Source organism: Meriones unguiculatus, chromosome 7, assembly GCF_030254825.1.
Source record: "Meriones unguiculatus strain TT.TT164.6M chromosome 7, Bangor_MerUng_6.1, whole genome shotgun sequence".
NCBI lineage: Eukaryota > Metazoa > Chordata > Mammalia > Rodentia > Muridae > Meriones > Meriones unguiculatus.
The window spans coordinates 7,228,722-7,256,636 of record NC_083355.1 but is presented as its reverse complement, the minus strand read 5'-3'; the positions used below and the strand labels follow the sequence as shown (position 1 = coordinate 7,256,636).

At 46.6% G+C, this 27,915-nt stretch overlaps 2 protein-coding genes across 2 annotated transcripts; both read right to left on the bottom strand.

The window, feature by feature from the left end:
* Positions 1-789: 789 nt before the first annotated feature.
* Cd300ld (CD300 molecule like family member d) lies at positions 790-11,959 on the bottom strand. The gene is made up of 4 exons (XM_021635134.2): positions 11,735-11,959; positions 6,026-6,364; positions 4,890-4,998; positions 790-3,824 (listed from the first exon to the last, which is right to left on the bottom strand). The coding sequence occupies exons 1-4, from the start codon at positions 11,781-11,783 to the stop codon at positions 3,632-3,634; spliced, it is 690 nt and encodes a 229-aa protein (XP_021490809.1). The 5' UTR covers positions 11,784-11,959; the 3' UTR covers positions 790-3,631.
* Positions 11,960-14,388: 2,429 nt separating this feature from the next.
* Cd300e (CD300e molecule) lies at positions 14,389-25,395 on the bottom strand. The gene is made up of 4 exons (XM_021635169.2): positions 25,207-25,395; positions 19,586-19,933; positions 18,799-18,910; positions 14,389-17,719 (listed from the first exon to the last, which is right to left on the bottom strand). Exons 1-4 carry the CDS (start codon positions 25,283-25,285, stop codon positions 17,593-17,595), a joined length of 666 nt encoding a protein of 221 aa, XP_021490844.1. The 5' UTR covers positions 25,286-25,395; the 3' UTR covers positions 14,389-17,592.
* Positions 25,396-27,915: the final 2,520 nt, after the last annotated feature.

Below are 27,915 nucleotides of genomic sequence, written 5' to 3'. Positions count from 1 at the left end.
AACTTTTTAAAGGTCCAGACTCGACAGCCACAGCAAAAGGCAGGCTGCTGCAGCTAGCAGCAAGTCTCAAGTCTCTGCCTCCTCCTCTGCTTCCAGCCCTCTGACCACTTTATTTTTTGAGGAGTTACTTTCAGCCACTAAAACATCTCAGAACAATAGGTTAATTTGCACAAGGAGCCTGAGGAAGAGGTGTGACCCTCACAAGCTATCCCACCTGCTGTCACAAACAAAAGGAGATGGACTTGCAAGTTCTCCTCTGCCATTAGTAAAGGCCTCCTAAAAGCCATCTCTCTGCAGAGATTTAAATATCAAAGCAGGCCGCTGGAGTCACGGCTCCCGACAGAAACTAACGGTTAATTCTGCTACAAAGCTTCAACGGTCATAAAAAAATAGATTCAACAAATTACAAGGTGTTTTGTCTGTCTGTCTTGAAGGTATAAGTTTACCATATTCAGTAGGTCTTGGTTATAGGTTATTGGTCATTAGATATATTTAAAATCTGTAACATAAAGTTAACTTACTTAAAACCTAGGGTTAGAACCATTCTAAACAACAAATAAACATTACTCATATCCCAAAATTTGAAAAACTAAAATGTTTTGTTACAATTGTTATTTCTTCCATTATAAAGACTAATAATGGTACTACATATATTAGTCAAGCTTCTCAACATTTTTATAAGTCATAAAACAGGTATGCCATATAATCCTTAAGGCTAAAAAATTATAAAGCCTGCCCATGGATCTCTTAAAAACCAATTGCAAAAAATAAAAAAGGGGGAGTCATATCTCCAAATCTTAATCATACTCTCTTTATTTTCAGTTTTTTGAATGTGGATATACAAGGCCATTCTGTGGCTGATTGATTGTGGCATCCTAATACCAAAGATAATTATACCCAAGTAAAATAGAAAGATCCAATTACTGGAATATGGCGGGGCCCCAACCCCATATGGGGAAGAGGGTATATTTGTGTTTTTACACAGGACACAGAAAGAACCAAGCCAGGTGGATCCCAGAAAAGCTGATGCGATTTGCAGGAATTGTTCCCCAAAAGGAGGATGTTCCCGCTGCAGACAATCGTGAGTTCTGTCCTGACTGAGAATGGAAAGCTGCATTGGCTTAAGCTCCTGACCCTTCTTTGTTTCATTCTGCTCCTGGGAGAAGACATCATGCAGAGAAACCTTTTACCACAAAGGACTGGACTTGATTGTTCTGTTAATGAGGATAATTCTCAACAAAATCAGGAAGAATGAAAAAGAGGACTGACTATGGAACTTTGGTCTGATTCTGGTTTTCAGCAGACCAAAACAAGCTTGCTTCAGAAACTCTTGGGAGGTCCTGTAACTGTCTATGTAAATTCTCCTTTTGCTTTGTTGTTTGGAAATGTTAACAAGATTCAAACTTTAATGTTTCTTGCCATCAATGTAAACTAACAAACTGTATTTTTAAGCTTTCAGATGGTTCTGATTGTCTGACAGCCTTTTACTATGGTTCCTTTGAATGTTTTTCAGACTTGGTATTTACACAAGGAGTCATTTGGTAAGACACTTTTATGGAGTGTTATTTTGGACTTGGCTTGTGATAGGAGATGTGCTCCTATTGGTGACAATTAAAATCTTCCTGAAGGCCTTTTAGAATGTTAAAGCTGATCTGATCTGCATAAGGTTAAACCCCAGTGTCTACCCTAGCAGAGGTTGGTAGTCAATGACAGGTAAAATCTCTCTGGGATATATTCAACCTAAGGCAGGGCACAAATGATGGAATTCATGTACCAATGATGGGTAAGAATATATTTTACTAGGGAGACGACCTAAGATAAGCATAATCTTTTGCTCCATAGCTCTTAAGTTATGGTCAATTTTTTAAAAAAAATAAAAAAGGGAAACCTGTTGGGAGCCGCTGTTCTAGCAGCTGCTTTGATATTTCAATCTCAGCAGAAAGATTGCTTTTGCCAGGCCTTCACTGGAGTCAGGGAAGAACTTCCAAATCTATCTCCTTTTGTTTGAGACAGCAGGTGAGATACCTTGTCAAAATCACACCTCTCGTTTCAACTCCTTGTGAGTTTAACTCATTGGGCTGAGCTGCTTTTACTCTGGCTTAAAAGGAGTCTGAAATAAAGCCAGGTGTCTAGTCTCTACTAGAGCCTCTTGGAAAGGCCCCATGTGTTGTGTGTTAGTTTATTAATTTTAATCCTCACTCCCGACTCAAGAACCACTCGACTCTGCTGGTGGGCTCCCACAACCCCTCTCCTGCTTACATGTCCTCTCTCTCTCTCTCTCTCTCTCTCTCTCTCTCTCTCTCTCTCTGTCCCACCAAGTATAATTCTGATTTCTTGTCTGAACCATGGGTAGGGGCATGGGCAACTGAGCAGCAGCTACACCATTGAAGCAATGAAAACCCTCCTCTCAATGAAGGCAGACTCACTAGAGCCCAACACATGGCATCAGGGAGAAAATGCTAGCCTGGGGACTCTTCCCACACAAAGCGGGGAGTACATCCATGCTAGATGTGAACATGGGGGTGGGTGTCAGAGCCTGCCAGGATGAGAAGACTCTGGGTGTTGTAGGGTGCAGAGCTCAAGGGCTGAGAACGACTGTTTTCCACTTAAGCGTTTGCCTGTCAGCTTCCTCTGTGGACTTTGATTGGCTCTTTCTTATTGTGGAGCTTATATGTGGAAGGTGTCTAGCATTTAGACATTGAATAGATGCCTCTGAATCAAAGAGAGACAACTGAATGACCCAGTGCAGACCCAGGCACTGGTGGGGTCATGGGGTGACGTGGCTTGTGACTCCTGAGAGGACAGCTGCCTTCATCCCACTCAGCTCCCCATCTCATCTCACCAGGCCAAGAATCTAGATTTCAGGGACCAAGACTGAGCTGTGCCTTGGGGACCCATGGAGGTGGCAAACCTCTATGCTACTTGGTGAGGCCGCGTTTCCCAGATATTTGATCCAAACCTCACTGGTGGCCCACAGACTTAGAATGACATGTGTCCTCCAAGGAACTGAGGCCTAGGAAGAAACATGACTTTTTCTCATATTTTCTACTCCCTGGAAATATCAGAGGAAGACAGGTCCACTGCAGGATGTTCTGCGAGAGGGTATCATTAAAGGGTTCCAGAACTCAGCTGCCCCTGCTGTGGAGTGGAGGTGAGGCTGAGGCTGAGCCACAGTTCCTAAGAGTCATGGTGCTGCTGACCAGTTATTCCTTCATCGAAAGATTCTTTCCAGGCTGGGGAGATGGCTCAGTTGGTAAAGCTCCTGCCTTCCTTGCAAGTGCAAGGACATGAGTTTAATCCCCACAACCTATGGGTTTTGGTTCGTGTGTGTGTGTGTGTGTGTGTACACACTTTAATGCTGGGGCAGTTATATGTGCTTGAAATGGCAAGATGGGAGGTGGAGGCAGGTAGATCCCTGGAGTTCCCTGGCCAGCTAGCCTGGCCCACTTAGCAAAGGTCCAGGTCACTGAGAAACCCTGTGTCAAACAATAGTGGAATGACGCCTGTAGTTGTCCTCCACATACACATATGCACCCATAACATGTAAACACACACACACACACACATGAGAGAGAGAGAGGGAGAGAGGGAGAAAGAGACAGAGGTAGAGGCAGAGAGTCAAAGAGACCAATTATTTTCCATATGCTGGTAGGGGTTTCTCTCTGTACTGGGCCTCTGAACTATTGACCTTCACCAGGTCCAACTTCACCTCCCCAGAGCACCTCAGAGGTCTGTTCACCCAGAGGACGGCACTGAGCATGCTCAGAAGCAGGGGCAACTCCAGAAAGACCAGGAGCTTGAAGTAGAGGCTGCTCAGCAGGGACCTGCAGGAGACAAGGGAGACAGGAAGACAGCTGTCACCAGGCACAGAGGGCTCAGCCCTGCTGGCGTCTAGATCTTGTCCTTCAATGGCCAGATAAGCACAAGCCTCTGTCACTAAAAAGCTAACACTCCATCCACTTGCAAAGCAAACACCAAAAACACTTCCAAAGCTCTAGAAGAGAAAGGAAATTTAAAAAACAATCCTCAAGGTAGCCTACAAGGTGGGATGCTTTGAGACGTGTTTTGTCTAACATAAGATTTAGGGGGAGAAAGAACACAATAGAAAAGAAAGGGGACTAGGTAAGGGCCTAGGGACAGTTCTCAGGGAGAGCCAGCAAGGTGACCTCTGCCTTAGCTGTAGGGGGATGGGGAGGCTTGTGGTTTAGCTATGTCCTTGACCTGGAGGCTTGACCCCAACAGGCTGTGATGGAATTATGCCAAGGTAACTGTACCGTGCTGGGAATTCCTCTGGACACCTTCAAGAACAACACGCATCATACTGGCACACCACAGCCCTTTCCCCCAACTCTCCCCTCTGTACTGTGTAGACCTTCCACACTGGCCCTTGGCAGAGTTGGGTTGGAACAATGACATTTATTTATGTGCTGGAGCCAGAAGCTGATGGGAAAGGAATCCCTTCTACCTCAGTGGAGACCCAGCTGTGGCCCTCTGTCCTGCCCTCTGGGGACACATAGGGGAGATACCAAAGGCCACGCTCAGTCTCATGTGCCACTCAGGAGAAGAAGTTACCTTCCTGTAGCTGAGGCTTAGAAAGGAAGTCTTGCTATACTGAAAAGCAAAAGAGCTGGGGAGCCCACCTCAGGTTTTGACATGAGAGCACAGCAGCCTGAGTGCTCCTACAAGATAGTTCCTGAGACCAGCAAATAAAATTAGAAGACATACAAAGCAGCTTGGTATTCAGATAAAAAAAAGTATAAATATAACCATGCAATGCTTGGTTTTCCTTAATTCCTGGGCATTTTGTGGTTTATCTGGAGGCCCTCCCAGGGGAAAAGCCACAGGGCCAGCCCAGTGGGAAAGAGCTGCTGGGGTCCAGCCCTGCTTACCGTGGGAGGGGGCTGGTTTGATTTGTTCTTTGGTTGCCAGTGTTCTCTGTGGTTGGTTGTGTGAATGTCAGAACAGTGGCTGTGGTTGTCATTATCATCGTTGAAGTTTCTGGGGTTAGAGATATAGACAGAACATGGTTCACTCCTCCTGTGGACAGTCCAGCTGTGGTACGCCTAAAGCTTCTTCACTATGAATTAAGGACTTCACTCACCAGTGACCATCGAGAACATTACATTATTATTATTATTATTATCTTTGAGATAATGCTTCTCTGTTTAGCCCTGGATCTTCTAGAATTTACTCCCTGGACCTCAAACTCAGAGATCCGCCTACCTTTGCCTCTCAAGTGCTGGAATTAAAGGTGTGCACCACCATGCCTAGTGCATTAAGTCTTTGGTAAAGGAAGATGATGTGCAGATTAAAAACAACAGCAACAACCAGCTCTCCTTTTAAAACTTGATTCCTTCATGGCTTACTCATTATTGCCTGGTGTGCGATATAAAAAAAAGTCTTTAGTTTTACATATCTTGTATGTTTTAATTTTTAAAAAACAATTATGTATATGTGTCCGGGGGCTTGCTTGCCTGTATTTTTGTGCACCATGTGCTTGCAGTGCCCATGGAGGCTAAAGGAGGCCATCAGATCCCCTGGAACTAGAGTTCCAGATGGTTGCAAGCTACCATGTAGGTGCTGGGAACCAAACCCACTTTTGGAAGAGCATCCAGGGCACTTAATCACTGAGCCATCTCTCCAGCCCCAATTTTATCTCTTCTCTTCATTGCCATTGTTTAAAGCCAGACGTAACTCTGATCCGTATTACTCTATCTTGTCCAGAAATAGAGGTTCTATGGCTTTTTAAATTTTTCATGTTTAAGGGATCTGGGGGGTGTCAGGATGGGAGTTTAGCTCAGTGGTAGAGTGCTTGGCTAGCAGGCATGAGGTTCTGAGTTCAAGTTCTAGAATATGCAAGACACACATATGGAGGCAGGAGGACAAGGCTTCCCCACCTCACCTTCCAGCTGGGCAGGAAAACAGGACCAAATAGACTGTGTTTATCTTTTCCAGTAAGACTTTTATACAATGAGTCCCTAATCCTTCACCCCAACCAGGATTTTCGGGAATTTTTTTCTCTTACCTGGGTCAATGCTCACATCAACTTTAAACTTGTGGTCATATCCAGACCTCTCAATTGCACACCAGTAAACACCGGCATCGCTCAACCTCAGCTCCTCCATGGCCACTGTGATGATGAAGTCTGTCTGGTTGTCCCTGATGGACAAACGGTTCTTCTTCACCAACTGCTCCGAATCAGTTCGAATGAGAATCTCACATGATTTCCAAACAGCTCCTCGGCACCAGTACTTCGTGTAATCCTTCCAGGATGAGGAGTAACGGCACTGCACCATCAAGGAGCCCTGCTCCTGACCCCTCACCTCCTTTGGACCTGTGATTTTATCCTGAGCAGTGGAGCAGCCTGGAAAATAAAAACCCATGGACCACTGGTCTCCCACTCCAAGGGTGAGGCATAGTACACTGTGCCAAGATGTTCATGAGCTGAATAACAATCAGTGAAGGGCTAATCCTCTTCCCAAGACAGGTCGGCATTGTCATCGTCATCATCATCATCATCATCATCATCATCATCATCATCATCATCATCATTCTATTGGTCATAGACCCCAAAAAAATGGCTGAAGAGCCTAATTACAGCTCTCAGAAGATAAAATGGTGACAATGAGTAACCATGGCTTCCTGTTATCTGCCCCTCTTTATACCCCAATAGCCAATAAAAATAGATTTCAAAGAATCCCCTTGCAACCATCTTTGTGTTGCCCTGGAGCAGAGGAAGTGTCAGAAGACCACATCCACAGGACAGATCCTGCCTTTGAAGAGTTTAAGTTAGCCTGGGTGACTCCATTTTGAAATAAGGAGCCATCTTGACCAGGAGCTGAACTCAGGTACTAGGAAATATCACAGAATGTGCACCTGGCAGAAAACAAAGTTAGCTCTCCAAGCAACGGCCTCCAGGAAAACTCACAGAATAAATGTTTAGTAAAAAATAGAGACAATCTCCCTGGCAATTGTGATTATGTAAATGGTCACCTTTCCCCTACGGCTTTTACCCAATTCTGTAATGTCAAGGCATGCACCCCTCCTGCTTTCTGTCATGGAAACATGAACCCCCCTGCTTGCTGTCATGGAAACCCCCTGCTCACAGACTTTTCCTTTAAAAACCCTGCTCACTCAGGGCTCAGGGTCCCACTTCTCTACTGCTGCTTCAGTGAGACTTGAGTCCTGAGTTCAATTGCTCTCATAATAAAGCTCTCTTGCTCTTGCATCGAGTCATCTCCTGGTAGTCTATGAGGGTCCCATGATCCTGGCATTACATCTTCACTTCAGTACCCATGACCCGCAGGAGGTCCATCTGAAGAAGCCACAGCTATGGCCATGCAGAGGCCACTTCTGCTACTTCCAACAGTCTCTCTCTCTGGGATGAATGCCTTGGAAGCTGACCAAAATGACACTAGCCAATCTGATTCCCATGTAGTCCAAAGCCCACAACACACAGACCCGGTGCTGTCCTGCAGATCCACCTGAGTGCCAGACCTCCTGGTAAGGGCTGAAGATGAAGTGCAGCTGGCGAAGCACGTGCATAGCATGACGACAACAGGTGCAAACACCTGCTTAAAACCAATAAAGGAGGATCTGGAGAGATGGCTCAGCTGCTGAGAGCGCTGGCTGCTCCTCCAGAGGTCCTGAGTTCATTTCCCAGCAACCACACGGTGGCTCACAACCACCTGTAATGGGATCTGATGCCCTCTTCTGTTGGTCACGAAGACAGAGCACTCATGTACATAAAATACATAAACAATGAATCTTTAAAAAATGCTGCTTAGCCAGGTGGCACACACCTGTAACCCCAGACCTCGGAGAGGCAGAGGCAGGCAGATCTCTGTGAGTTCAAGGCCAGCCTGATCTACAAAGAGAGTCCAGGACAGCCAGCTCTACACAGAGAAACCCTGTCTCGAAAACAAAACAAAACAAACAAACAAACAAACAAAACAAAAAACCATGCTTGCATACCTTCAGGATATTGGCTTCAACAACAACAGAGCATGCCCCTGATGGCATAGGTAAGAAAATGAAAATTGCTGAATGTAATTATTTTAAACCGAAAGGACTTAACCAACAGAGCGAAGAGACAGCATACAGTGTGAGAGGAAGATCTTCTCAGACTATGTATCTAACAGGGGGTTACTTTCCATATTAGATGAGCAAGAATTCAACTCAAAGAGTCCAACAGCAATCACAATCGAGTTGCAAATGAAGAAATGAGGGGCCTCGGAGATGGCTGAGCCAGCAAAATACCCGCTGTGTAAGCATAACCATGAAGAACCTGAGCATGTGAGCCCAGCAACCGTAAAGAGTCAGGAGTGATGGTGCATCCCAGCAGCCCAGCACGGGAGCTGGGCAGGAGGGGCAGGGGATTCGAGAAGCCCCTTGACCACCCAACCCTGCTTCAGTTTCAGTGAGAGACCCTTTCTCGAAAAATAAAGGTGGGAGTCGGGCATGGTGACATGTGCCTTCAATCCCAGCATTCAGGGGCAGAGGCCGGCAGATCTCTATGAGTTCTAGGCCAGCCTGGTCTACACAGAGAGTTGCAAATCAGCCAGAGCTAAATAGTGAGACCCTGAGTCAAAATAAAATAAAACAAAAATAAAGTCAGACAACAATTTAAGAGTGACACCTGGCCTCTCGACCTCAGGCCTCCACACGCATGCATACCCACCTGCAGATGCACATACGTGCACACGTGCTCACACCCACACACGCATCAGCAGACGAACTGAGCAGACAGTTCCCAAAGGTGATTCAAATGCTCAATAAATATATGGACAAATGCTCCGTTTCAGCAGTTGTCAGGGAGACAGGTGCAGATCAGATTCACAAAGAGCCATCCTCACACCCCAACCAGAACTGCTATCACCAAAAAAAAGACAAAATATAACAACTGTTGATGCAGGTGGGACAGAGGACCTCTCACGCTGCGGATCAGAATGTAAACCAGACGTTGTGGGAAACAGTGTGGAAATTCCTCAGTAAACTAGCACAGAGCCGCCACATAATTCAGCAACCCCGGTCCAGGGGATATAGCCTGTGCTGGTTAGGTTTCTGTCAGTTGACACCATCTGGGAGCATACAGCAGGACAGAGCATCAGTTGGGAAAATGCCTCTGTCAGGTTGGCACGTAGGCACGTCTGGGGGACCTTTTCCAGTCCACTGTGAGTGGTGTCACCCCTGGGTAGTATAAGAAAGCAGGCTGGCCAGGTGGGACTTCCAGTGAAGGGAGGAGGACACCCACACACAAAACCTTCAACCCGAGGTTTTCCCTGCCCACAGAATGTGCAGAGATAAAGATGGAGCAGAGAACGGGGAAGTGGCCAGCCAATGACTGGCCCAACCTGAGACCCATCCCATAGCAGAAAGCCAACCCCTGGCACTATGAATGATACCCTGATGTGCTTGCAGACAGGAGGCTGACTGACTGTCCTCTGAGAGGCTCCACCCAGCAGTGGAACTAAACAGATGCTAAGAACCACAGCAGGACATTGGGGTGGAGCTAGGGGAGTCTTGTGGAGGAGTGTGGGAAAGGATAGAAGGTCCTAGAAGGTCCAGGAGGGGACAAGAACCTCCTAAAGAAGACAAACAGTGTCAACTAGCCTGGGTCCTTGGGGGATTACAGAGACAGAGGCACCAACCAAACAGCTTGTATGGACTGGACCAAAGCCCATGACACAGATGTGGCTGATGGGCAGCTTGGTCTTTATGTGGGTCCCCTAGCAACAGTAGGTCGTATCTGACATGGACTCAGTTGCCTGCTTTTGGGTCACACTCCCCTAGTTGGACTGCCTTGTCTAGCCTCAATAGAAGAGGATGTACTAAAGCCTGGTACAATTCGATGGGCTGGGGTGGGCTTGTAAGGGGGCTGTTTCCCCTTTTCTGAGGAGAAGAGGGGAGGGGTGTGAGGATGGGACTGGGAGGAGAGGAGGGGAGGGGCTCTGATTGGGATGTAAAATAAATAAATCAATAAATTTATTTAAAAAGAATTATAACTAATTTTCAGAGCAATAAAACTACTTCAGCAAGTCAGAAAGAAAGAACGAGGAAAGAAAGCAGGCTGAACAAGCCATGGGTAGCAAGCCAGTAAGCAACACTCCTTCATGACCCTGCTTGAGCTCCTGCTCTGGCTTCCCTCGATGGTGGACTGTGCTGGACATGGAAGCCAAGTAAACCTTTTCCTCTCCAAGTTGTTCTTGGCCACTGTCTGTATCACAGGAATAGAACGCAAACACTCAGCTCAGAGAAAGGAGTGAGTATGTCGAAGAGACACCTTCCTGTGTGTTTACTGCAGCAGGACTCAAACAGCCATGGCACAGAGTCAGCCTGGATGTAGCTGGATAGATGATAAAATTAGGTACATAAACACAATGGAGTATCATTGTAAAAGGGTGAAATTTCCTCATTTGCAGCCCACGCATGAGATTAGAGGAAGCGAAATAAATCAGGCACAGAAAGATGCTACCATACATTTTTATTGACAGTGGAGACTAAAACATTATTCTCTGTGGCTGGGGAGATGGAGAGATGGACTGGCCTGTAAAACAGTGTTTGCTGCATAAGCAGAAAGACGAGTTTGGATGCTCAGAACACACGGAAAAAGCCAGGTGAGGTGAGGGGTGTCTGTAACCCCAGAGAAAGAAGGACCTCCCCCCCCCTCGAGATCACTGGCCAGATAGACCTAATCAGAGGGTCAGTGGAGATAAACAAGGGGCAGAATGATGGAGAAAGGTACCCAATGCTTCCACGTGTGTGCGTGCTAACACAGACACAGACACACACACGCAATTTACTCATGTGTTCACCATGCAAATACTTTTTTTTTTTCAAAAGAACAAACGTTAACCTCAAAGAAGTATTAAACAGAATAGCAGTTATCAGCTTGGGAAGGGTGTAAGGGAAGAAAAGATAAAGAAAAGAAAAGAGGGAGCATGGTTTGGATGTCCGGGTGTCATTCGGTGAGAATGTCAACTTCCAGTGTTCTGTAGCCCAGTTGAGAAATACAATTGACAACTGAATATTTCAAAATACCCCATAGAGAAGATTTCAAATGCTTCCAGTCCAAAGAAACGACAAACACTGTTGATGGAAGTCCAGCTACCATGATCCGATCATTCTATCCTATAATACACATACACATTGTATGCCACATTGTACCCTATCATTTTTTTTTTGTTTTTGTTTTTGAGACAGGGTCTCCCTATGTAGACCAGGCTGGCCTTGAACTCACAGAGGTCCACCTACCTCTGCTTTCTGACTGCTGGCATTATAGGCACCCAGCCCCTATAAAGATATTTAATTACCGTGTCAATTGAAAATAACTGGACATGGAGGCACGTGCTGAAAATCCCACCACTCAGGGGTTGGAGTCCAGAGGATCATACGGTCAGGGTCAGCCTAGGCTGCTTTAGATCCTATCTCAAAGTGCCAAATACAAAACTAAACATGAGTTTTTAAAAAGAGTTAGTTTACCCATTCACTCATCAGTTTTTGTGGAGCAGCCTGGGATGAGAAACATGCTCTGCAAGGATTTTACAATTTTGTTTTGGTTTTGGTTTTTCTGCAGAATCCATGGGATCCATCATATGCCAAAAACTTGCCTTTTATTTTGGGAGGAAGCAGCTGGCGAATGAGTCAGCCCTGCCAGTTTTCCCTAACCCAGGGCGGACCATCTGTGTCCACCTCACCACTGACACCGACATGTTTAAAAGCCCCTGCTACTTACCTGGGAGGAGGAGGAAGAGAAGGAGGAGCAAAGCAGGGAGGAACCACATGGTCCTGTCCCCTCTCCTGCCCTTGGTGGTGACAGATGCCAACGCCCTGCAAGAAGTTGAAGGCCAGCCTGAATTTCCTTTAGGTCTCTCGTTCACTTCCTTCACAGCGTCTCAGCTTTGCATTCTGGGAGAAAGAGGATGTCAGCCTTTGAGAAGACCAAGTCACCTCATTTGTGGTACAGCCCAGTAAACAGGGAGCTTCCTCTGCTGAAATGAGGCAATGCTAGACCTGAACTTAAAAGAGGGGTGGGAATCACAAGGGGAGGTGCAGATGGACACGAAAGACGGGATACAGCAAATCTCTCACTCACTTTGGGAGATGAGTGAGTTTCAGGAGATCATGGGAAAGAAGAGCAACCAAAGGCACAGTGGCTGCAGTAGCCAAGGAGCCCAAGGCAGCCCAGGCTAACCCAGGGCACAGAAAGGCATTGCTGAAGGCTCAGCCTGGGAAAGCACTGCTATGGGCCTCAGAGCAGGGACTTCCCTGGCCAGGGACACCTACAGCAATGGCTAATAGGGCCACAGGGATTGTCTCAGAGAAAGACGGAGAGTGTGGGTTTAAGGCAAGGCCTTGTGTAGCTCAAGCTGGCTTTGAACTTTTGATCCTCTTTCCTCCACCACTAAAGCAATGGAACTACAGGCATTACCACCACGGTCTTTATGAGGGGCTGGACGCAAGCATGCTACCCACCGAGATGGAACCACGATCCCTTGTTTTTTTGTTTTTTTTTTAAGACAATTGTGTGTGTGTGTGTGTGTGTGTGGTCACCCAAGGTGGCTTCAAACTCTCTCCCTCCAGTGTCAGCCTCCCAAGTTGTGGGAACCTGTGGTTGGTTTAAATCCAGAGGACCAATTGTAAGTATAGATATCCATACGTACAGTGTATCTCTGGTATCAAATTTTCACGGGAGGAAGCTTTTAAACACACGCACGCACACACACACACACACAGAATGCTTATGATGGTCAATCTTCATTGTCAACTAGACTGGATTTGAAATCGCCTTGGAGACTCACCTGTAGGTATGTCTGTGAGGATGTGCACAGAGAAGTTTGGAAGAGGAGAGCTGACCAGCCCTAATGTAGCCAGGTCTAACCTCCAGGCAGAGAAGCTGCTTACTGAAGGACAGATTAGGAACCACACTGCCCTCTACTGGCTGAAGCCATTCTAGAACACCCAGACTTAAGGGAAGGACATTGATCCAGATGAGTAAATCAGAGTTTTAAAGAATTTGCTGCCAGGACATTAAACTGCTACAGAAAAGCATCTTAATCTGGGACCATCTCATTGCTTCTTATAAGAACAATACCTTGATGTGTGACACCACCTGGGCCTCAGTCACAGGGCAGGCAGAAGAGGACCTGTCCTGCTGACTGGTCCCCACCCCGTCCCTGCAGCCCATCTGTGCACCTTAGAAGGTCAGTCCCCACGCCTGCTGGGAGCACCATATGGCCCTACGTGTGCATTTACAGCTCTGACGTTTCCAGCCTTTAGTCAGAGGTCCAGACTGGCGCTGGAGATCCTGCATGGGCTAAACAGAGATGCTCTGCTTTGCTCACAATATTTTTAAGGGAAATTTGTTGTCTGTGTAAGGTCCACAGCGGATGCTCTGTCTTTGGTCCAGAACTCATCTTTTTGTGGCTCCATTTCTTCCTGGGCTTTAGATAGCGGTGCACATCTTTCATTCAGATGTGCTTGGATGGTTTTTGACAAAAGACAAAAACAACAGTGGAAAGATGGTAAGCTTAACAAACACTGTGGAAACAATTAGATGTCTGCACCCTGGAAAATTAAAATGCCTAAAATTTCCTTCCTCTCTACCGAACAAAATAAGTCATGACTGATGAGTTCAAATGTTAAATAAAAAAGTGCAAGGCTCAGGCCTGTTGTCTACCAGCCTAGTCAAAAAGCAGATACCTCCAGTTCATAGACAGACCCTGCCTCAAGGGATTAAGGTAGAGAATGACAGAGTAGGACAGCTCACAGCTGCCTATGGTGTCTGCATGTTCATGCACACACACACACATATTCACACACAGAGAGTAAATAAATAAATAAATAAATAGTTACTTTAGAGCTTTTTTAAAGTTGGAAAAATAAAACTAATGATTTAATATCTATTACACCAAAATCATAACCTTTAAAGAAAATTTGGTGAGTTGTGTGTCATCAAAGTTTAAAATGTTCAGGCCAGGGAGATGGCTCATGGGTAAATTATTATGTAACCATGAGGACCTGAGTTCAAGGCCCCAGCACCTATGTAACACCTGGGTGCAAGGCACACATCTGTACCCTCAGCGCTGAAGATGGGGGAAGCAGGGACAGGGGACTCCTAGGGGGTCCAGACGATCAAGCTCAAACGGCAAATTCCAGACTCTGTGAGAATAATAAGTTGTGAAGTAATACAGGAAACAATCAGTGTCAGCTCTCCACATGTGTGCACAGGCAGGCGCGCCCACACATTATACAGGCACGCCAACACACAATGCCTAGGCTTTGCCCGCAGCAAACTATCCTATAAGGAGGACGAAAACACAAGCCAGAGACTGAGACAAAATATGGACAAATACTTCTGTGTACTGCCTACGAAGAACTCTCAGAAGAAAAGCAATAGAAACATTAATTTATTTAGCCTACGAGTGGCAGTGCATGCCGGGAGTATACAACTTGGGTGGCCGAAGCACAAGTATCTCAGGATGCCTCAGAGGGTAAAGACAGCTGCTGCCAAGTCTGAAGACCTGAGTTCAAATCCCAGGACCCACTTGGAAGAAGAAGAGAACCAACTCCCATAAGTCGTCCTCTGACCTTCAGGCTTGCACCATGACACACACGTGTGTGCACCTACACACTAAGTTAAAAAAAAAGTTAACAAAAATTCAAAAATGGCTCCAGTTCAAAAATAAACAAAAGGCATGAAATATACATCATCAAATGTGATGTGTGGGTGGAAATGAAACATGCCAAAAATATTTTCAGTACCATCAGTCACTTGGGAAACTGAAAACCGTGTGCCTGTTAGAACACCTGGAATGAAAAATAATGAGGGCAGGAGAGATGGCTCAGTAGCTAAGAGTGCTGGCTGCTCTTGCCAAGGGTCCAGATTTGGTTGCCGACACCCACATGGAGGTTCCCAACCATCCACAACTCCAGCTCCAGGGAATCTGATGCTCCCTCCAAGGCACCAGGCATACATGCGTGTGGCACATAGACACATATGCAGGCAAATCGCTCATAGGCATAAAATAAATGCCAATTCTGTTAAAGAAATAATGATAAGAGTGAGAAAAAGTGGGTGTTTCGCCCCTTGCTGCTGGAAAAATAAGAAAACAATGTTGGAAATAGTTGGGTTGTTTCTTAGAAAACTGAACATACAGTCACTATGTAACTTAGTAGCTGTACAAGCATACATCCTGGGAAATAAGAATGCATAGTCATATTAAAAATTTGTGTAAAGTGGATAACAGTTTTACTTGTAAATGGAAAGGATCCAAATACTGCAGTGAACAGATAGTTAAACAAACTGTAGTGAATTTATACACTAGAACAATTATCTGTAATAAAGAGGAATGAATGATTTCCAAGTATGTCTGCTTGTGTGGATCCCAGAGACACTGTGCTTAACAAGGGAGGAAAAGAGGATCTCAGATATGACACTGAAATGCTTCCATCTCTAGAACTTTCACAAAGTGATGAAGCCAGAGTTGGAGGCAGATTACTGGTCTCCGGTGGGAAGTAATGGGGTGGACTGCCATGAAGGAGGTTTTATGGTGGTGGAGCCTTTCCCTATGCTGACTGTGATGGTCATTGCATGGATGCATATGTGGGACAACACCACATATTTAAACACGCATGTAAGCGAACGCATGTGAAAACTGTTGAGAACAGAGTAACGGCTGTTGTGCAGTTTGCAATGTTGTGCCTCTCATCACTTCCCACCTGGAAGAGAGTCGTGGTTTGGGGGGCTAAAGAGCCACTTCAGTCTCTGTCCTTGGTCCTGAATGTCTACCTCCGTAGCCCCACCTCACCTTCAGAGCTCTGTCCTTGGTCCTGAGCGCTCCTGGTAATCTCACCTACCTATGAGAGCCAGTCAATTTCCCTGTTCACTTCTCTCCAGCCCTCAACGTTCTGCAAGCCCACACCTCTAGACTCCTAGTCAACCTGCTCTGTCTGGTAATGCAATCACACCAGAAAACTAGGCTCTGCCTCATCCAAGCCTGCCCCTCTCTTTCCCACACCCACCAGCAATACCCTGTCATTCCCATCTCACAGGCTTAGACCTTCCATTCCCTGACTCTTTCTTGAAGATGATTTGTAACTGGCTGGGTAAAATCTTCTAGCTTACATCCAGGATCTTGGTATGCTCAAGTCTATCCAATGTTCAAAAGGAAAATGTAAGCAAGAGCTGATGCTGAACCCACACACTCCGTCTGAACTATTAGAAGAAAAACTTTGCTATGCTGGACTGACAGACATGCCTCACCCTAGTAAACTATGCTGGTGGGGTGCTCTGCCAATGGATGGAGCTTCCACGGACAACTGTCATTGCGATAGCTATTCCCGGAGTCTTTACATTCAATTATTATGCTCCTATAAACATGCCCTCTCTCAGGAGATGGGCACCACTAGGTCAAGGCAGGCCTGAAGCTGAGGGAGGAGAAAGAAGTGTGATCTGACTGCAGGGATGAATGGAGATGGTGACACTTGTGGCTGACACTGAGTCCTCCCTGCAAAGAACCGTGATGTGGAAATTGGCACGTGTTCAACAAATCAGCCTTTTTCTGAGCTGAGGACGCCCAGTGGACGTGCAAATCTGACATCTCCTCACTCATCCTGCACCCATCTTTGAATGCCTGTCTTTTTCCAGGGTTATCTCAGCCAGTTTCTAAAGTGAACAGAGAAGAACCCCCTAGTTAACACTATGCATTGGCTGATATTAGGGCGCCCACCACCTCTTGCTCCACTGCTGCCCTGAAGAACCACAGAACTCCACTTTCAAGCCGATTGGCTATTTTCAGCCCACGTAAGCATGTGCTGAACTCTGATACATGCTTTCGGTCACTGGGGATGAGAGGGGGCTGCAAGATCATGGTGAGCTAAAAGGATCAGACGAGGTCAAAGAATACTGTGTGTTTGGGACAGTGGACAGTAAGAATGCCCTTCCAGAAGCCAAATTCTCTGGGATTGCTCTAGGAGAGGAGGCACGGCGTGGGAGCCAGGTCTGTGAGGGACATGTCCCTCAGGGACCTCTTCTCTGTAGGAAGAAGGTGATTGTTGTCATTGACGACGACAATGACCTGAGATGCTTTTATGTCATGAAGAAGATCAAGAGGTTAAACTTGTGTTCAAGAAACCTCTAGAGGACTCAGCCTTTCCAGCTGACATGAGAGCAGAATCCAAGAATTCTGGAGGAGGGAAGGCATACCTCCAACATAAGGGCCCAGGAGAGCCTTGTTCCTCCTTGGGGGGGGTGATACAGAGTCTAGTTATGTAGCCCAGGCTGTCCAGGGACTCACTATGTAGACCAGGCTGGCCTCAGGCTCCCAGAGCTTCACCTGCCTCTGCCTTTCCAGTGCTGAGATCAATGGCACCATTTTTCCTGGCCCTGTTCCCTCTACTATGCTGCGGACTCCACAGGAGTCTGGTATCCAACACTCAGATAATCAAGGTCCTCCTTTGAGACATGGAAAGTGAAGTTCAGGATCCAGGCACTGCTGCCTCCATGCAGAGTCAATCCAGAGTCCAGTATCTCTCTCATCTGGTCTGCAGGGTTGAGTCCCAGGGTGCTTCACTTCACAGCTCTCGGGCAGATCACTCTGCATAACTCCCAGAGATCTCCCGAAGCCTGTTCACCCAGAAGACAGCACAGAGCATGCTCAGAAGCAGGGGAAGCTTCAGGAAGACCAGGACCTGGAAGTGGATGCTGCTGAGCAGGGACCTGTGGACATGCGAGGATGGAAAGTAAGTTTAAGGGGAGTTTGTAGGACCCACTTGTCTCTTCCACATTTCCTAAAGCCTTGCCTCAAACACCCAAATGTTCTAATCTTGGAATGACTCAGGGATGTCCTCCCCTGGGGTCCCCCCACCCTTCCTCCCCAGTCTCTTGATAAGGAGAGGTGATGGGTGAAGAGAGGAAAGGGCTCTAGGTACACCCGTTTTCTAGAAGCACCCCAGAACTTCCTACAGTTTTCCTCTCATTCACTGACTTTATTGGTGGTGGGGCATATCTCAGGTGACACAGGCTGCTTTCATGATGTAGTTACGGCTTTGAACTTCTATTTCTTTTGCTGTCAATTCCCTAGTGTTGGTAATTAGATATGGACCACAGCACCCAATCTGGGGATCAAACATCTTAGGCAAGCACTCTAGCAACTAAGCTGCATGCCCAGCCTTCAGCTGACTTCTTGAGACTGCTTCTCCTGAGTTTCCCTTGGGGCCTAGAGACATCAAGGGCCTCTCTGAGTATCTCTGGGAGAGAGGGAAGAAAAAAAATGTAAGCTTCAGCCTGGAGCTGAGCCTGTTCCTCCTGAATGGCACGAGAACCTCCTAGGAGCAAGAACCCCAGCTGAACAGAGACCTTTACACTAGTTATTAATTGTGGGGCTCAGAGTCTGAACCAAGGTCATTAGACTTGGTGGCAAGCACCTTTCCCACTGAGTCACCTCCCTGGCACCTTTCCCACTGAGTCGCCTCCCTGACCTTCAGCTCTTTTTGAAAGAGACAGAAAGCTAGGACTCCACGTCTAGAGTCCTGCCGGGAAGGACAGAGAAGAGAGGTGGGGATGGGAAGGGTCTGTGAATCTGCCAAACACAGACTCTGCCCCAAGCCTGTGTCCCCCGAGGACCTCCCTCCCCCGCTCATACTTGCATCCTTGTATGTGGAGACTGGGAGGATGTGAAAACTGAGATCAGAGGAGGAGGAATATCACCCAACAGTAAGGTTTCTTCGGCACGGGGTGATACTGCTGACCCCCAGAATCCTACAGCTGCCGACTGTCTCCAGGAATTGGGTCCTTACCATAGCTGGAAGACGAACACATCACTGGTGCTAATCCTCAGGTTCTTTTCAATATTCACTAGTGGGAGGGTGGGGGTTGTGGCCGGGACTGTGGTCTCCATGGGAGTTGTGGCTATCGGAGATAAAGATACACACCAGGTCACTGTTTGGTTCCAAGCCTGTACTGAGTATCTGTGTGAATCTGATGTCACACAGAGTCATGTGTTCACAGGATGTTTCCAGAAGTGCTTTAAGCCAACCCCAGCCGCATCCTGGGCGTGCCTCTCAAGGGATGAAGGAGCCTTCCTGCCAAAAGACTGGAAGTACGTGTCATCTGAGACTTTCTTCCCATCCCTGTCTGAGTCTGTCTGAGGGAGGGAAGAGAGGTCTTCTGGGGGTCCCCAATGCCTGGTGAGAAGCCCAGGAGAGAGACTGTAAAGTACCACAGTTGAGCCTGTAGCCAAGGATCCTCCCAGGGACCATGGAGGGTTCCCAAGCATCCTTCAGATGGGAACAACTAAAGATCACTTTAACCTGCCACTAAGGAGGAGGAAGATTGTTTCTCAGCTTCTCCTGGTGACATCAGGTGTCTGATCATTTGTGTGACCTATACCTCACACCCACCCCACTGCTGCCCACCATGGCTGAAAGGTCAGCCATCTCTCTCCATGCCCATACCACACTCTCTCCTCATCCCAACTGAGATGAGCACAGTACCCAGGCACGCTTCAAAATAATGCCCACACGTGTCCCAAGCACAGATAGATACTTCCTAAAAGCTCGCTGGCTGGAGCCAGAGTAATCTTACCTGGGAAAACATGGACCTTTACAAGGACTGCTGGGTCACGTGACCACGAATCCCAGATAAAGTAAGTCTGAATCTTGCACCAGTAAGATCCAGCATCATCTTCGCTGAGGTTCTCCATGATCACTGTCATGGTGAAATTCTCAGCATGGTCTCTGATGGACACTCGGCCATCCTTCTTCTCTTTCTCATTTCCTTCGAGTTCTATGAGAGTTTTACATGTTGTGTCATATTGTCCTTGGCACCAGTACTTGCTATGGTCCTTATATGATTGTCCATATTGACACTGCACTTGAAGAGAGCCTCCTTCATAGCCGGACACAGAGCCAGGACCAGTCAGAGATACACAGCCTGGAAGACATAAGACTGAGCCTAGGTCTCCTTCATGATGGGCTGGAAAGCAGCTGCTTTCTTGAAGAAAGGAGAGATCCATGAAGAGGACCAGGAGGGACATTTGCACTTGGGACCCAAGCTAAATAGACTGGAGCTAAATGGACCCAAGCTAAATGGACAAGTAGAAATCTGTCCCCTGTGGAGAGTAGGCACAAATGGACCATTGCAGCTGGTTAAGTGAAGCCAAGGCTGGCTTAAGGTTAGGCTGTATGTAAGTCACTTCCCTTACACTCAAGCCTCTGCATTCTGGAGAGCAAGATAAACTTGCTCTTTAAAAATTCAACTACTGGATTGAATGTGGCGGAGCTGTCCTAGCACTTGGAAGGCTGAGAAAAAAGAATTTTGAGTTTGAGTTTAGGGTCAGCCTCATCTAATGTGGGGCTTGAGCTAAGCTGAGCTACAAAGCAGATGCTGTCTCAAAGCAAATGAAACCATGATTTCGTCCACTATTGTCTGGCTGTGTGCTCTGCTGCAAGTTGCCTCATACTGTGTGAAATGCTTTTTCAGATTGTGGCCTGCCATAAAGGACTCTTTTTTTTTTAAAGGGAGTTTTACATTCTATTTTATGTATGTGACTTGTATGCTCATAGAGGTCAGAAGAGGACCCCTGGAACTACAGTTACAGATGGCTGCAACTACAATCACAGATGGTTTCATGTGGATTCTGGGAACCAAATCTGGGGCCTCTGTGAGAGCAACAAGTGCTCTTAACCACTGAGTCATCTTTTCAGTCCAGGGACTGCACTTGGCAAGTAGCTTTTGACTCAGTTTGGAGGATGGGGGATAGATGCAAATGCCTGGATGGACACACCAGCATCCAGCACAAGGCTTGGACTGATAGCTGACTCATTCCTGGCAGGAGAAAGGGGCTACCCTATAGATTTATTGAGGTAAACTGCAACCATAGGGGTTCATGGGCAGTATAGAAAGAGAATGAAAATATGGGGACATGAGAAGGGAGTGGAGCCCCCTTGTCCTAGAGTCTGTTTGGAGCCTCTCACTAGCAGATGGGAACATTCCAGGACAATCAATACTTGCTGTAAACACTGCTGTCATAGTGTTGCTCTTTGTTTCATAGATAGATGTTTAATAGTAAAGTAGCAATGACCCAGGCTTAAGGCATGAATGTGCACGTCCCTGGGTAAGGCTTCATTCCTTTCCTCAAAACCAAGAAAAGAAGAGGAGGAGGAGGAGGAGGAGGAGGAGGAGGAGGAGGAGGAGGAGGAGGAGGAGGAGGAGGAGGAGGAGAAAGAAAGGAAGGAAGGAAGGAAGGAAGGAAGGAAGGAAGGAAGGAAGGAAGGAAGAAAGGAAGGAAGGAAGGAAGGAAGGAAAAAGAAAGATTAAAGAAAGAAAGAGGGGAAAAGAAAGAGGCATCTTTAGGACTGTCAGTTGTCTTAATAAACCTTAGTCCCTTGAACTGGGAACCCAAATAGACCCTTCCTCTGTTAAAGCTGCTTCTTGCCCAGTGTTTTGTTACTGCAGGAAGAAAACTAACACATGGTAGCAGTGAAGGAAGCACCCTGAACTATTTCTTCAGTATACAAGCTTGTCTTGATTCTTGACACTCCCATAGCCAGTAGTAAAATCTCAGTGGAGGAGATGGATCTAGGCCTCATTTTCAGTTCTTCTTTGTTATTTGTAATGGCCTCTTACTGTGTGACTGTAAAATGGAGACTATGTTGCCCTCTCTGCCTAGGTCATAAATGGCTCTTAGGCTTAAACGGTATTTACAGTCCCTGTGAGACCAGTTACTGCGGCCTCCACATGCTGCTGTGCTGTTCAAAACCACATTTGCTGGACTGGGCATTTCAGATGGACTTGGGGTCATCTCATCTAGAGAGACAGAGAATGCCGGGGTGAAGGTGAGCCCTGAGCAGCATCCTTTGTGTGGAGTGAGACAATGAGCCAGCCGAGGTCATGGCAGCACTGACTCCAGGAGTCTGTGGAGCCAGACTGTTCGACAACCCCACCCAAGTGCCAATCTGAGCATTAGTACCCTATTCATGCTTCCTTCTCCAGGCTCCTCACTGCCAGGAAACCGGATACCTCCATGCAGCTAGTGGGGCCCCTCAAGCCAGAGCCCGGGAATCTGGTGGACACTGATTCTTAGGTGGACACCTAAGAACCCTCCAGAATTTTCAGGAGGGAGCCTGCCTCCCTGCTACACAGTAACAGGACCAGGACAAAAATGCCTTCTGTGGCTTTCTTTTTGAGACAGAGTTGCACTATGAAGCCTAATAAGCCTTGAATTCAAGATCCTCTTGTTCCCACCCCACCTGAGTGCTAGAATTACAGGCACAGGGCATCACACGCAGGGGTTTATATTATTTAATATAATGTCCTCGGGTTCTTTTATGCTTTGATGAATGTCAGGGCTAACTTGAGCACTGCAAAAAAAAAAAAATGAACCTACATCAAAATAACAAATTGTACCCTGTGTGTGCAATCATTTCAGTCAAATAAGGCTCTAACAACACATTACAAGCTTGAAAGTGTACAATGAATAGAAGCGCTAGTGTCTCATTAGAGTTTCTTTTCATTTATTGGTGGGAGGGGCCTGGTGTTCATAGAAATCAGAGAACATCTTTAGGGAGTCAGTTCTCCTGTTCCACTTTGTGGGTTCTAGGGATCAGGCTCAGATTACCAGGCTTGTGTGGCAAGCACCCTGACCCCTGAGCCATCTCTCCAGCCCTAGTTTTGTTTTATTTTATTTTGTTTTGTTTTTGTCGTTTGTTTTGTGTTGTGTTTCTTTCTCTTTTTTCCTCCTCCTTTTTATTTAGACAAGGTCTCCCTGGTGAGCCAAAGCTGACCTCAATTTCACAATCCCCTTGCTTCAGCCCTTTGAGTGCGGGGACTATGGTGGGTGCCACCCTGACTGGCTATCTCTGTTCGTTTTATATCAGAAACCACTTTCTTTCTCTTTGCCCTTCCTCCGCTTTCTCTGGAATTGTCCTTTCCGTCTTTCTTTTCCTTTCTCGTGCCTCATTCTCAAGATCACCATATAACTAACCCCTTGTGGGTCGCCTCTATAAATATAAAATGACTGTCTTTTCCCTTAGATGGATGCAGTGGGTGTGGGGGGGAATGCTGTGGAAGAGAGGAGGGCGGCACGCTAGCGCTGATGCACAGAAGGAGAAGTGCGCTTTGTCAGTACAAATTACTTCAAAGTTTAAATCTGGGTGTGAGCGCTCTGCCTGGTGCAAACACAGCCTTGGTGGAGAGGTGAATGAGTAGGATAGGGAGCCAGCTCCTGAAGGATGGGTAAGAAGAAGTTTTCCTCTTCAGTTTAACTGCACTGAAGTCCAGCATTTGTACAACTCTGTCGGATGTAAACAAACTGGTTCAAAGGAAGCAGTTACATGCTGGGAGTGGTCCTGCTTTGTGGTGTTTGCTGATTACTGTGGTGTCAATATTCTCATGATACCTGATGTGAAGCTTTCGTTTGCTGTAGAGAAGAGAAAGTCCATAGCCAATTCCTGTGAGCTTGGACAATGCAGCTCCATTGTTTCTGGAATCTACTTCAGTAATTACAAAATTTCCACCACATTCCCCAGATTGTCTGAAGATTATATCATCATCATCATCATCATTATCATTATCATCATCATCATCTTCAGTCAAGGCAGCTCAAGCCCTCAATAAGTGTAATATAATGCACCTAATTGTCTGCCTTACCCTAAAGATATAAATTTTGTTTTGCTTTGGTTTGTTTCTTATTTTTATTTTTATTTTTTTTTTGAACCAGGCTCTCATGCAGCCAAAGCTGGCCGTGAACTAGCTATGAGGCTGGAGGATGCCCTTAGCTTCTGTTCCTGCCTTTGTCTCCCGAGGGCTGAGGTTACAGGTGTGTGGCACAACACCTGTGGAAAGACCTGGATTATGAAGGTGATGAGGGATCTTGGCGCTCATCCAGTGTCTTCTCACTCCACTGTTTTGGGGGCCATCAAGATAGCTCAGTAGGCCCTTGCTGTTCAAACCCAACTACCACAGTTAGGTCCCTAGAATTCCCATGAAGGTGGAACAAGAGAACTGACTCTACAAAATTGGCCTCTGACTTCACATTTCCACCCACACCCTTACATACTGTGCACACACATTAAAACAAACAAACAAACAAAGCTATGTGTCACTCAACTGGCCTCCTTTTTTGAAACCATAGCCACCATTGAAGAAAGAATGCAGGTAGACACAGGATATTTTCTGTGTTCTGTGAGGGTCCAACAACAGCAAGAAAGGGGGTGGGGGGAGGGAGGAGTAAAAGAAGAAGAAGAAAGAGGAGGAAGAGAAGGAGAAGAAGGAGGGAAAGGAAGGGAAGAAGGAGGAGGAGGAGGAAGAGGAGGAGGAGACCAAACAAAGATAGGAAATATCCTCTAATTTTCATCCTCAACTATTTCTCACAGGAACATGATTTCCTCTCTTTGTGTTTGTCTCACTATGTAGACAAGGCTAGTCCTGAGTTCACAAAGATCCACCGGCATCTACCTCCCAAGTACTGGGGCTAAAGGCATGTACCATCATGCTTAGCCAAAGCATCTTTTTAGAATATTTTTTTTTAATGCAAGCTCTCACTAGGTAGCTGAGGCAGACCTGTAACTTGCAACCTCCCCGCCCCCGCCTCCAAATGCTGTGCTTGCAGGGGCCCACCATCACACCTGGCTACTTGTTATTCCTTACAGGCCTTTCTAGCCTCTTTGAACTAAACTTCAGCAAAAGCAAGACCACTGCTGACTTCTGCACTTCGAACAATCTTTAAAATCTCTACTGCGCCTAGTATAAATCACGGCTCTTCTGTTTCCCTGGCTGCTTCAGCCTTCAAGACTGACTTCCGTGAAGCCTCAACAAAGCTTCCACCCCCCTGAGAGCAAAGCTAGGGGTCTCTGGTGTAGTCCATTTCTACACCGTCTGTGTTGTAACAAATTCCACCCCGCAGTATAACAACTTGACTCCCTCATTCATATAAGGTTCCCTTGACTGGGGAAGCTACTTTACAGTTACAACATTCACAACAATCCAGGAATGCAGCTGGTGCTTAATAAAGGCTTGTAGGATCCATGGATGAATGCTGGAGTATAGATATAGGTGAAGAGATAGGTGACTGTGTGTCTCGCCACCCCCACTCCCTCCCACCCCCGTCACCACTTCTGCTGACACCTCTATTCTGGCTTGAACCCAGGACTCCCACTCTCCAGCCCTCTGCAGAATTAGGCTTATAGATCCATAGCCCCACACACCTTGGAAGCAGAGAAGGAGCAGACCTGGGCACAGCCACATGTTCCTGCCTCTCTCCGTGCTGTCTCCAGAAAGCTCCATGTCGCCACTGGAATCCAGATGTGTGTAACAGAGCCCTGGCGCCTACCTTGTTCAAGTTTTCTCTGTGTTTTTTTTTCCCCCTCATCTACTTCCTTCTCGCTCTGAGCCACTTCCTAATTTAACAAAAGAGGAAGATGAGCAAGAGTCATTTCAGAGAATGAGCAAGAGCCAACCCAGCGAATGAGCCTGCACTTAATGAGAGCATGTTCCTCACAGCCCGAACTGCTATGTACGAAAACTCCAGCCCAGGAAATTCCTTGTTTCTCCTGTTCCTGTCCTGTTTAGTACACTTCCTTGATCTCCGTAGCTTCCCTTGGCTGCAGCTACTGACATTGGGGTCATGAGTGCCCTCCACTCACAGAGCAGAGATGAGCGCTCTGTGTCTCTTTCAACCATTACCTCTGTGCGGTTGACCTCAGACCTCTTCCTCCTCCTCCAACCCAGTGTCTCAAAATCCCTCCAGACTCAACGTTCTAACTTCCTGTGGGCGATCTCTATCCAGCTACCAACTGCTCGCCTGAGTCAGAATCAGCATCTCCATTCAAAGTGTAGGCTCCAGGGCCATGCCACTCAAATCTGGTTTCTATCATTTTATAGTATCATTTGTTCGTCCACTGTGTGTGTGCACACATGCCGTGGTGCATGTATGCAGCTCAGAGGACAACCTGTGTGGATCAGCTCTCTCCTTCTAGGTAGGGCTTGAAGATCGAACTCCGGTCATCCATCTTGGCAGCAAGCACTTTTAACCACTGAGTCAGCCCCTGCCCCCACTTCCATCCTAAGCTAACAGTGTGCCCTTGAGCATGTTGTGAAATCATTCTTTTCTCCAGTTTCTTCATCTACGAAGCAGAATAATCATGACAACTCTTTTGTTATTGCTTTTGCTTATTTACTTATTTTTTTGTTGGCAATTTCATGTGTATGTAGTATATTTTATTTTCACTTGAATTACCTCTCTCAATTCCCTTCCGCTCCCACTAAATCCACTAAACAAAAAATCAGACCAGTCTCCAGGTCTTTCCATTTGTCTGTTTGTGTGTCTCTCTCTGTGTGCGCAGCTGTTTGCTTTTACCTGCCTCCTAATCTGATCTCTAGAGTTGTTTGATGAAACCAAAACACATCATATAAATATCTGAAACTCTCAAAGAATAAATAAAAAATTGAAAACAAAACCAAGCAGTTTTAAAACATAAAACTAAAAACAAAATGGAAGCTGGTTGTGGTGACACGAGCCTATAATCTCAGCATTCCCACGGTGAAGACAGGAGGATTGCTGTAAACCCAAGGAAGGTATATAGCAAGACCCTGCCTCCAAAAAAGCAATAAATAAATAAGAGTAAAGAAACTGGGAGTTAGCAAAGGCAACTATGCTTTAGAACATGCAAAATAAATTTAATGTGATGTTGTCTCTTCGTACTCCAAGTTCCGTGGGCATCAGTAGGTTGGGTCCATAAGAGCCTCTCCCAGAGGCTCCAGATATGGAGATTCTCTACAATTTGCAGACCTGGAGTTTTCATTCTCAGAGTCAGGAAAGGAAAATGTCTGGAGTTGGAACTGTAAAGGAAACAAAATGAGCAAAAGGTGGAGCCGGAGGCCCAGTGGGGAAGTGGCCACGTGCTGTAGCAAGGACTGGGAGGAGAAATCTAAATAGGCAGGATGGGAAAGAAGCCAGCAGCTCTCTTGGGAGAGTCATGGGGCACTAGAGTGTCCCAGAAGAACAGACACTGAGGGCCAGGAGATGGCTTAGTGGGCAAAAGTGCTTGCTGCCTGCGGACCTCAGTTCTTGCTCTGTTCTAGGAAATGCCTTCCTTGATAAGAAAGAACAGGAAGTTAAAGGGCCACTTTTGTGGGGCTGTGAAGGTGGCTCAGTCCATAGACCGTTTGTCATGAAAAAATGAGTTCAGATCCCCAGCACTGATTAAAAAGCCAAGTGTAAGTCTCAGCGTCTGCTTTGATAGTCTGCAGGGCAGAGCCTTTCAGAGGTCCTCTGTGGCAGGTTCCTAACTTGTTTCCTGTTTTCTTCTTCTTCTGATGTCTGTCCTCTTTGCCTTTCGGGATGGGGATTGAGCATTTTAGTCAGGGTCCTCCCTCTTGATGTTTCTTTAGATGAACAGATTTTAGTAGGTTTATCCTATGGCCAACTGTTGGGCAGAGTACATGGAATCTTACAAAAGAAGTGGGAAATAGTAAGATCTGGAGAGGACAGGAACTCCACAAAGAGAGCAACAGAACCAGAAAATTTGAACACAGGGGTCTTTCCAGAGGCTCATATTCCAACCAAGGACTATTCATGGAGATAACCTAGAACCTCTGCACAGATGTAGCACATGACAGTTCAGTATCCAAGTGGGTTACATAGTAATGGGAAGAGGGACTGCCTCTGACATGAAGTGATTGGCCTGCTCTTTGATCACCTCCCCCTGATGGGGGAGCAGCCTTACCAGGCCACACAGGATGACAATGCAGCCACTCCTGATGAGATCTGATAGACTCAGAAGGAAGGAGAGGAGGACCTCCCCTGTCAGTGGACTTGGGGAGGGGCATGTGTGGAGAAGGGGGAGGGAAGGTGGGATTGGGAGGGGAGGAGGGAGGTTTTATGGGGGGATACAAAGTGAATAAAGTGTAACTAA